Raw genomic sequence first — 11,339 nt, 5'->3', positions numbered from 1 at the left:
TCCTATTGTTGGAGGCTCATGGTTGTGTACAATTAAAATTAGTCAGAAAAATACAGTTAAAACACGTGACTTTAAAATTATTAGCGTCCCAAGCACATTAATAACTGAAATTAGTATTAGTTGAAATCTATTTTACATTATAAAGTTAGTTGAAGTCTGTGTGGAGCAGGGAAGGCATGTTTGACATGTGGCCGACAGAGGTCGCCCTTTCCCCGCCTGAGTTCTAGTGTGTGAAGTTAGAGCTTTATTAACCTGTAAAAAGCTTAAACATTTCATTCTCAACAACATCAACAATAAGACAATAATAATAAGACATATTTCAATTTCTATAATAATAATAGAAATGAGAAATAAACACAACTTTAGCACAACATTTTTATTTAAATTGTGTGACAAATAAAATACTAAGAAAAGGAAATGAGGGGAATACCCGGACAACCAGCATTAAAACAAGATACTTCCATAATGAAATATACTCAGACATGGATATGATTGACACGCCCATGGGTGGGTGGATGGGGGGTGGGGGTGGGGGGATTGCTTTAATCGTCTCCTAGCTGGAGTGATGAAAGAACCTGAGGTGTATTTTTTTTTTTTTTTAAATGTATTTTGAAGGTGGATTCAGACTAAAACATGGCACACACTCCTTCTAACAATCAGCGGCACTTTAAACACTTCCATCTTCAAACTGAAAAGAAACAAAAACCCAACAAACACAGGAGCTACATTGCTTTCATGTACAATATATGTTTCTGTAAAATAGGGAACAGGGTTGGGGGGGGGGGGGGGGACAAATATACACTACTATACAAGCTTCAATAAATTAATACCAATTGCATATTCTGGAATATTAGCTTTATTTACAAGATTTTCCTTTTTAATTACATAAATACTTAAGAAATATTTTTTTCTTCAAATGATTTTGTCTTTTTTCTCTCGTAGACCAAACGTTCTCCTTCCGTCCTTTAGAAATCACCAGTTTCTCTGTTGGTGTTAGTTTTTATAAAGTTGTAGCTGCAGGTGCTAAGGAAGGCCGTCATTGGCTGAACGCTTCCAAATTTCAACAAATACCATGTTAGCCTTTTATCTCTGTTTTTCTAAATTCAAATATTTTGAAACAGCTTTTGTAAAGGCTGATTCTGTAAATAAGATATGTATTTTATATCAATGTTTGTGTCTCGAATTATTTCTATTATTTTTTTTTTGTTAAAAATTGTGGAAATGTGTTTGAAAGTGTCTTCCCATTTAATTCCAGCAAATTAATTTTGTATAAATAATATGTTAAGGTTTCATTCATTTATTTATTTATTTTGACCCTTACTTTGAATCTCCTGACTTTGATGTCAGGAGATTCGGGAAATTCCTGAATTTCCTGAAGTAATATCGGGAAAAATCTGCTTTGATCATGGAAATTTACTTTGAAATTTACTCTCGACATCAAAGTCAAGAGATTCCAAAAAATCCTGGATTTACTTTAGGAATTTCAGGGTTAGGGTTTGCAGATATTTACTTTGATCTCCTGACATGTCCAGAGATCAAAGTAAATGTAAATCCAAGTAAACGTCAGGAGATCAAAGCGCATTTCAAAGTACATTTCCTGAAAAAAGTTGTCCGAATAAAATGAGTCCTTAACATATGTCTCCTTATTTTGTTTTCTTTAAAGGTTAAATACAATTATACGTAGTATTTTTTGTTAACCAGCAGCTCAGTTTTGGAAGTTATCTGGTCTTCGGAGGTCAAAAAGTGTGTGTAGTGTGCTGTACAGGACAGATATATATGGTAATAGTCTTTCTGATGGTCTAAAGTGGTCGTTACTGAGGAGAGTCTGCGTGTGGAGAGTGCGCTCGCTGACCGTCCAGGCCACTCACGAGTCTCTGGATGCTCTGCAGCTCGTTCACAGAATCCTTCATAGAAGTTTTGGGGGACAACGAGGCTCTGATCTTGTGATTGGTGAGGTGCTCTGGCACGGGGCTGCTCTCCCTGCTGCCTGTTTTAGACGATTCTGAGCTGGGGTTGAGGCTCCCTGGAAGGCCCGTGGAAAGCAGGCTGGTGGTCTGGGGCTGCAGTGACACCGGGAGCTGGTAGGGGCTGAAGCGAAGCCGTGGTCTGGGGGAGCTCAGGAAAGGGTTCCTGGATAGGGGGCTCGTGGTGCTGGTGGCTGGTAGGGCCGAGGCTGCTGCCGCTGCTGCTGCCATGTAGGTGTAGGGGTACGGGAAGAGACCCCCGAAGGACGGCATTGGGATTCCCTGGAAACACAACAACAATCAGCTTGTTCTTCGACATCATCTAGTATAGTGTTTCTCAAATGGGGGTACGTGTACCCCTTGGGGCACTACAGAGAAAGAGAGAGGGAGGAAAATTAACAAATAAAAGCATTAAAAATAGTTTGTTTTATGTTTTAGTTAAAAATGATAGTTGCACTAAATATTACCAGCAACACACAAAACAACAACAAAAACACACACAATCAGAGAAAAATATTTTGAAGAATAAAAAGAACAGACAACAACAAATACACAAAATTACACCAAAGCACACGCACGAAGACAGAAAAATAAAAATAAACTAAATGTGAGAAAAATACACACAATCACTACAAAACACACAAAAATAACAGAGAAACACACAAAATGACACCAAAAACATACACACAGTGAGAGAATAATTTAAATAATACCAACAACAGACAAAATAAGAGAAAAACATACTGAAAAATGTTCAGAAATCAGTCTTAGGAAGCACTAAATACTGTTTCAATCACTTTTTTACAAAATGACATTCTTTAAAATATGTGTTATCATCATAATCGATAGTTGTTTTTATTATGGAATTTTGAGCAAAATGTGGTCATCGGACAATAGAGGGGACTTGAATTCTAAAGTAAGAAAAAGGGGGTACTTTAAAAACATTTGAGATCTACACTATATCTACAAACTAGTAAATTATCATCTATATCTACAAACTAATAAACTAGTAAACTATCATCTATATCTACAAACTAGTAAATTATCATCTATATCTACAAACTAGTAAATTATCATCTATATCTACAAACTAATAAACTAGTAAACTATCATCTATATCTATAAAGTAGTAAATTATCATCTATATCTACAAACTAATAAACTAGTAAACTATCATCTATATCTATAAACTAGTAAATTATCATCTATATCTACAAACTAATAAACTAGTAAACTATCATCTATATCTATAAACTAGTAAACTATCATCTATATCTAGAAACTAGTGAACTATTATCTATATCTACAAACTAGTGAACTATCATCTATATCTACAAACTAGTAAACTATTATCTATATCGATAAACTAATAAACTATTATCTATATCTATAAACTAATAAACTATCATCTATATCTACAAACTAGTAAACTATCACCTATATCAATAAACTAGTAAACTATCATCTATATCTACAAACTAGTAAACTATTATCTATATCTATAAACTAGTAAACTATCATCTATATCTACACACTAATAAACTAGTAAACTATCATCTATATCGATAAACTAATAAACTATTATCTATATCTATAAACTAATAAACTATCATCTATATCTACAAACTAGTAAACTATCACCTATATCAATAAACTAGTAAACTATCATCTATATCTACAAACTAGTAAACTATCACCTATATCAATAAACTAGTAAACTATCATCTATATCTACAAACTAGTAAACTATTATCTATATCTATAAACTAGTAAACTATCATCTATATCTACAAACTAGTAAACTATCATCTATATCTACACACTAATAAACTAGTAAACTATCATCTATATCGATAAACTAATAAACTGTCATCTATATCTACAAACTAGTAAACTATCATCTATATCTACAAACTAGTAAACTATCATCTATATCTACAAACTAGTAAACTATTATCTATATCTATAAACTAGTAAACTATCATCTATATCTACACACTAATAAACTAGTAAACTATTATCTATATCGATAAACTAATAAACTGTCATCTATATCTACAAACTAGTGAACTATCATCTATATCTACAAACTAATAAACTATCACCTATATCTATAAACTAGTGAACTATCATCTATATCGATAAACTAATAAACTATTATCTATATCTACACACTAATAAACTAGTGAACTATCATCTATATCGATAAACTAATAAACTATTATCTATATCTATAAACTAGTGAACTATCATCTATATCTACAAACTAGTAAACTACTATCTATATCTAGAAACTAATGAACTATCATCTATATCTACAAACTAATAAACTATTATCTATATCTATAAACTAATAAACTATAATCAATATCTATAAACTAGTAAACTATTATCTATATCTACAAACTAATAAAACTATTATCTATATCTATAAACTAGTAAACTAACATCTATATCTACAAACTAATAAACTATCATTTATATCTACAAACTAATAAAACTATCATCTATAGCTATAAACTAGTAAACTATCATCTATATCTATAAACTAATAAACTATTATCTATATTTATAAACTAATAAACTATTATCTATATCTATAAACTAATAAACTATCATCTATATCTACAAACTAATAAACTATTATCTATATCTATAAACTAATAAACTATTATCTATATCTATAAACTAATAAACTATTATCTATATCTATAAACTAGTGAACTATCATCTATATCTACAAACAAATAAACTATCATCTATATCTATAAACTAGTAAACTATCATCTATATCTACAAACTAATAAACCAACATCTATATCTACAAACTAATAAACTATTATCTATATCTATAAACTAAAAAACTATTATCAATATCTATAAACTAGTAAACTATCATCTATATCTACAAACTAATAAACTATCATCTACTGCCTCGGTTCTCAAAGTGGGGTTCGGGGTGTACGTGTCACAGGGTGTAAGAGAATAGAAATTTAAAAGCAGTGTGACAACATTGTAAACTAGAACATATATTGACCAGCTGTCAGGAGCCTCCATGCATTGCCACACAGAGAACAGTGACTAGGGCTGCACAATTACAGTAATTGCTTCATAATCGTCATCAGGATTTTGGATTAAATTAACCAATATATCGATAAAGCAATATTTACATTTAAAATACACGAGGGGTGTAGAAAAATAATCATTTTGGCGATTTATCACAATATTACATCACGTGATTCTGGGATCGATTCAAAGTCATTGATATGGATTTATTTTCATTTGAATTTTTTAACTTTTATTTAACAGGAAAGTGTTTTCTGCTGCAGTAGACATTGTAACTACATAAAGAAGTGCTGAAACCTGGGAACGTGCTTTTTCAATAAAATCTAAAAAGAAAGTTCTAACTTTGTTGTTCTAGACATATGTCTCAATTAAGTAGCACTAAAATCAAAGTTAGTTTAAAAGCCACAGGCAGATTGTATGTTATGTTTTATTTGAAGTTGTTGACACATGTCATGTTAAAGCCAATATTTTGAGTTTAAAATATGCTAATAAAATATATTTCATACATAATGTTCTCATAAAGGTGTACACATTTACAGATTAGTTCTAAAAAAAAACATTCTAATATCGGGATACATCGTATCGTATCGTGACCTATATATCGGGACATGAATCGTATCGCCAGACTCCAGGCACTACCCAGCCCTACTCTGCACTTTGTAATATTGTATTTATATTAGTACATTTTAAATAATTGGGTTCCATTCATTCATGAATCTATTTCTGACCCACTCGTTCCTTCTTCAGGGGGGTGGGGCTCTGCTGGTGCCTATCTCCAGCTCTCATTGGGCGTTAGGTGAGGGTACACCCTGGACAGGGCGCCGGTCCATCGCAGTAAATTATTGCTTGAGTTGATTTAATTCCATTTTAAAGCTTAACATTACACTGTAAACTGTACATGTCGTCTGTTTAAAATTAGTGCAATAAAAACACAGATTTATCCCTAATACGATAAACAATTGTAATTACAATATTACAAAATTACCATTTTGGCCATTATCGTGCAGCACTAATCGTTACCCAATTTTGACATCAAAAATTTCTGGCGACCCCATAGACATTTTTTTCTAGAATTAGTTTTTGATCATGTTTACGCTCAGATATTATTTTTGTTGAACTAGATTTATATTTCACAAAATGAACGTATGGAAATACAGTTTTATGTGTAACTATTATTATTTTTTTTAAATCTATTTTAATTTTTCAGAAATTTCAGGCGACCCCACATGGGGTCCTGACCCCAAGGTTGAAAAATATTAATTTAGTGTCTCCTGACTAGATTCATTTCTATAGTTTTTATCATTTCCAGTCATCTCACGCCTGAGGTGGGACCAACACTTTATTAGTTCATTTTCTACTTTCTCTCTCTAGTACCCGCTGTAGTGCCATCGTGTAACCCTAGGGGTACACAGACCCCATTTGAGAAACACTGATCTGCAGTATGTCTACAAACTGGTGAACTATCATCTTTATATGATGATAGTTGGACTTTGCTGAACCAATTAATGTCAGGTTTAATCTGATCAGATGAAAAGTTTATAGATTTTCATAAATAAAAGTGATATTTCTAAATGTCGACAGTATCACGTCTCTCTGAACGTGTTTCTAATGAAGGTTGTTGATGGTAACTCTGCATTCATTTGTTGTTTCACGTCTAATGTAGCACTAATAATTATTAAGTCTAATGCTAAGTAATGTCTGGGTCTCCACTTCTACTCACACGTACCACCTCATGTTTTCTCAGAGAGAAGTGGTCATGTGACCAGATACAAAATTAAAAATACGCATATTTAACCACATTCACAATTTGTCCTTCCCATTATTTGTCAGTTTAAACTAACTTTTCCAAAATTGACACTTTGAACCTTTTTTACCACTTTTTCTATTCTACCTCGTTTTCGACCACTCTAAAATGCAACTTTTAACCAATTTCTGTGGTTTTGAAAATTTAACCCATTTTATTTCTGATCAGGACAAATGTTTACATCTTTAAGATGACTATCTACTATGACCCAAGTAATACTAACGTTCCTGGATAACAGTGGATATTATTCAGAGAGAGAAAATGATCTTTAACTTTGTCATGGCTTTTGAAAATTGGACTCATTCTTAACTCCCAAAAGTTTTGTCTTTATCTTGGTAACTGTAACACTGTAACTATGTGTAATATACAGAGGGTGAAGTCAACCCTGTGAGACTTCTCTGCAAGAAGATGGACGTCTGGAAAAACCTCCTCATGAAAGCATAAAAGCGATATTTGAGCGTTTTTTCATTGTTCAAGTGTTTTTATTGAGATATTTAGATTTGACATTTCCACGAGTAATGGAAACATAGCTAGTGATAATATTGTCATGTAGATTTTTGCTTAAATGCTCTCAAACCTTTAGATTTGTTGTTTTTAACACGAATGAACACAAAGGTATCATCAGCAAAGAGCTTGACTCTAGCTGTGTTTCCATTACAGTTTATTGCAAAATAAAAGCGATATTTCTAAAGTTTTCGACAAACTCTAATGTGTGTTTGAACGTGTTTCTAATGAAGGTTGTTGTGCAGCCTGGTTACTCTGGTAAAATCTTATCCCCTAATATTTCTGTGCAGAAAGATGGACGCTCCAAACCTCCTTATAAGACTCTGTATTCCATTGATGTTTCACGTCTAATGTGGCACTAATTATTATAAAGTATAACGCTAAGAAATATCGGGGTTTCCTGTTCACACGTATCGCATCATGTTTACTCAGAGAGAAGTGGTCATGTGTATTTGCTGAAAAAGTGTTTCCATTGCACTTTTGCAACACATTTCAATATTGAAATGTCTGAAATTCCTCCTCATGAAAGCATAAAAACTTTTTAGTAATATTTGACAGTTTTTTTCTTTAGCTTTTTTTAAATTCAGTTGTTTCCATTGCCAGTTTTGTTTTGCGCTATTTAGATTTTGCGTATTTCCAAGGGTAATGGAAATGCAGCTTCTATCATGTTTATGGTTAAACATGGTTAAACCGTTGCTCAGTATAGTGTGTTGTCTAATAACCGAAAGGTTGAAGGTTTGAATCCTGCTCTATCTGAGTCATTAGCTGTGTTTCCATTACTCTCGGAAATGAGCAAAATCTAAATAGCACAATAAAAACTAGTAGTGTAAACACCCAAATATCACAAAAAAGCTTTTATGCTTTCATGAGGAGGTTTTTCAGATGTTTCGATATTGAAATGTGTTGCAAACGCAATATGAAAACACTTTTGCCCCAAATACACGCCACAGAACGTGACCTGGTCACATGACCACTTCTCTCAGAGAAAACATGATGCGGTATGTGTGGACAGAAGAAGAGACCCAGACATTTCTTAGCGTTATACTTTAACATTATTAGTGCCATGTTAGACGTGAAACATCAAAGGAATGCAGAGTGTTATGAGGAGGTTTGGAGCGTCCATCTTTCTGCGCCGAAGTCTCACGGTATGAGATTTCCCGGGAGTTGCGAGGCTCCTTCCCAAAACAACCTTCAATGGAAACATGTTCAAAATGCAATTATACTTTATCAACATTTAGAAATATGATTTTTATTTTGTGAAAATCTGTAATGGAAACCCAGCTAATATTGTTGTGTCCTTGGGCAAGGCACTATACCCACATTGCCTCATATGAATGGGTTTGAATTGTGCATGAATGTTGGTGGTGGTCAGAAGGCTTTAAACGCAGCTTTAAACTAATCCTGAGTTACCATGACTACCTGTCAACATTGAGCTGTTCTGCAAAGCTGCATTTAAGACAATTTTATGAAACAATTTATGAACTGTATCATTCCAAACATCAGTCTAAACAAATCAGATGTTGCACACCCTAAAACCAAGCAGCAGCCATGTTGAAAGTCTCAGGTCAATCTGAGCTTGATTCGCTGAGATATTTGAGACACACACACACACACAGAGAGAGAGAGAGAGAGAGAGACAGAGATTCCTTGCTTTTATAGATATAGATAAATTATTGTTAATAATTGTTTTTACCTGAGATGCGAGCATGTGCTGCGACAGGTGGAAGGGGAATGGATTAGCTCCTCCTCCTCCTCCTGGTCCTCCTGGTCCTTGGTTTGAGAGGCTAGCGTTATCCAAACCAGCGGCCCCAGACACAGAGGCCAACAGATGTCCCATCCCTAGAGCGGAAAAGGCTCCGGGGCCCATGGCGAACTGTCCAGGGTGAAAGAGCAGCGGCGATCCAGCGCTCAGGGGGTTAAAAAACTGCTGAGTGTGCAGTCCGGACAGGGCCAGGCTCTGTATGTGGGCGGGGCTGTAGTGGGAGGGGCTCTCAGTCTGGACCATGAGAGGGGAGAACAGGTCTTTACTGGTGCTGATGCTCTCTGGATCCTTATTGGTCAACGTGTCCGAGGTGTCCTTCCTGTGCCTGCTCTCAGAGCCTTTCTCCTTCTCCACCGTCCTCACGCTGAACATGGACCCATCTTTCTTGTCTGCCTCAGGAACAACAACGTCTCTGATGCAGCGATCCTCAAGCTCTGGTCCAGGGCTGTCTGAGGCCGCGCAGTGCTCGTCAGGATGGTCCAGCTCCTGCTCGCTGTCACTGCACATTTTATCATCTAGAACAGAAAACACATTTTAGTTCAGGGGCCAAATATGGTCCAGTTTGAACTCAAATGGGCCACAGGTGATTTTATGCAGGAAAACTAATCATTTCAACATTATTGTAGCATAATTTATACTTCTAAATATACATAACATGCAAAATATGTAAGAAAATGACCATATCCAGGCAATAAGTGACAGTCACCAGTCCAAACAGGGTCTTCACTTTCATTTTCCTAAATTTTGTGACAAATTTGGAAAATTAAATGTAATAATTTGTGGAATTTAAGGACTTTGTAAGAGTGTTTTCAACATTAAAAATTACTGCAATCATAACCCCCTGCAAATATTGTTGAGTTTCATTCACACAATGATTTATGTTTTCTCTGTCATTTTTATATTTATCCTGCATGCGGGCCGAATTGGATGCTCCAAAGGGCTGGATTTGGCCCTCGGACCTTATGTTGGACACGAAGGTGTCAGAATGAGCAAGCACGTCACATCACCAACTTTGTTAGATATTTACTCACGTTTCTAGATAAAGTGCATGGAAAAAATTTAATATTCAGAATTTATTTGTTTGCATATATTTTAAAGGAATAAAATATTCCTGTTCAATGCTCATAAATAACTAATGATCTGCTCACTGACAATATGACATAATACAATGAGTGTTACTTAGGCCTGTGCAATATTTCGAGATCCAAGATATAAATTATATTTTTTCTATCTTTTTCTAAAATATTTTTCTATATAGAAAATTACAATAAAAAAAGCTTATTTTGTATAAAAATACATATTTTAGGAGTGTTTCCTAACCCCAAACAAGCCACACTACAGAACTCACTCACACATGCTGTCCCTTATGTTTGTTAATAAATGTTATTTGGCCCAGAATTGTCTTTCTGGTCAGACTTGAGTTAAACATATCCAGATTTATATCATATATCGACATTTAGAGATAACATATTGAGTAACGAGTTATATCACCGTTATATCACCCAGCCCTAGTGTTTCTATTATTACCAGGCATTGGTAAAAAACAAAGAAAAAAGGCAGTTTAAATTAAAGAAAATATTTATCTCAGGTTCAAATGAATCATGAATATTTCAGTGTAACATTTAATTATTTTAAGAGATTGTTTTTTAAGTGACATTTTGCTTTCCCTTTTCCTTATTACTATTTATTTATTTATTTATTTGTTTTAATGTTTTACCTCGACTTTGCCGACTGAACCTCAGCGGGCTGGTCCTGGAACCCAGCGGGGAGTGGGAGGCCTCTCTGCCGGCCTGAGGCTCGCTCGACGAGGCGTCGGAGTCCGCTCCGTCCCGGTCCCGGTCCGCTTTACAGTGGTCCTCATACATCCGTAAGGACGGCATGGTCAGCTGCTTCCTATAATCCCCACATTATTATTATTATTATTATTATTATTATTATTATTATTATTATTATTATTATTATTATTATTATTATTATTATTATTATTATTATTATTATTATTACCTTTTCTCTCTCCTTCCGTTGCCTGTGTCTCTGAATCCTTTGGCGAACGGGTTGTTGTCGATCTTTAACTGTGTGATCTGTTGGCACACACGCGCACGCGCACACACACAGGGCACAGTTTAAAAGGTGAACTCTGTGTTATTTAAAGCTGATGATGATGATGATGATGATGATGATGATGATGATGATGATGATGATGATGCTTCATATCAATAACAGAATGAAAAACATTTGT

General features: G+C 34.4%; 1 protein-coding gene across 2 annotated transcripts in view; it reads right to left on the bottom strand.

The window, feature by feature from the left end:
- Nucleotides 1-540: 540 nt before the first annotated feature.
- The window catches only part of tbx2b (T-box transcription factor 2b), a 14,783-nt gene continuing 3,984 nt past the window's right edge, over nt 541-11,339 (bottom strand). For both annotated transcript variants that reach the window (XM_028464585.1, XM_028464586.1), the window contains exons 4-7: nt 11,105-11,181; nt 10,818-10,993; nt 9,032-9,615; nt 541-2,246 (exon numbers count right to left, since the gene is read on the bottom strand). In XM_028464585.1, coding sequence (XP_028320386.1) covers nt 1,812-2,246; nt 9,032-9,615; nt 10,818-10,993; nt 11,105-11,181 — 1,272 coding nt within the window. In that variant the 3' untranslated portion in view covers nt 541-1,811. The remainder of the gene's footprint in view (nt 2,247-9,031; nt 9,616-10,817; nt 10,994-11,104; nt 11,182-11,339) is intronic.

This window comes from Gouania willdenowi, chromosome 13 (genome assembly GCF_900634775.1).
Source record: "Gouania willdenowi chromosome 13, fGouWil2.1, whole genome shotgun sequence".
In the NCBI taxonomy this organism is placed as follows: domain Eukaryota; kingdom Metazoa; phylum Chordata; class Actinopteri; order Blenniiformes; family Gobiesocidae; genus Gouania; species Gouania willdenowi.
This window is presented reverse-complemented; position numbering and strand designations above follow the sequence as displayed.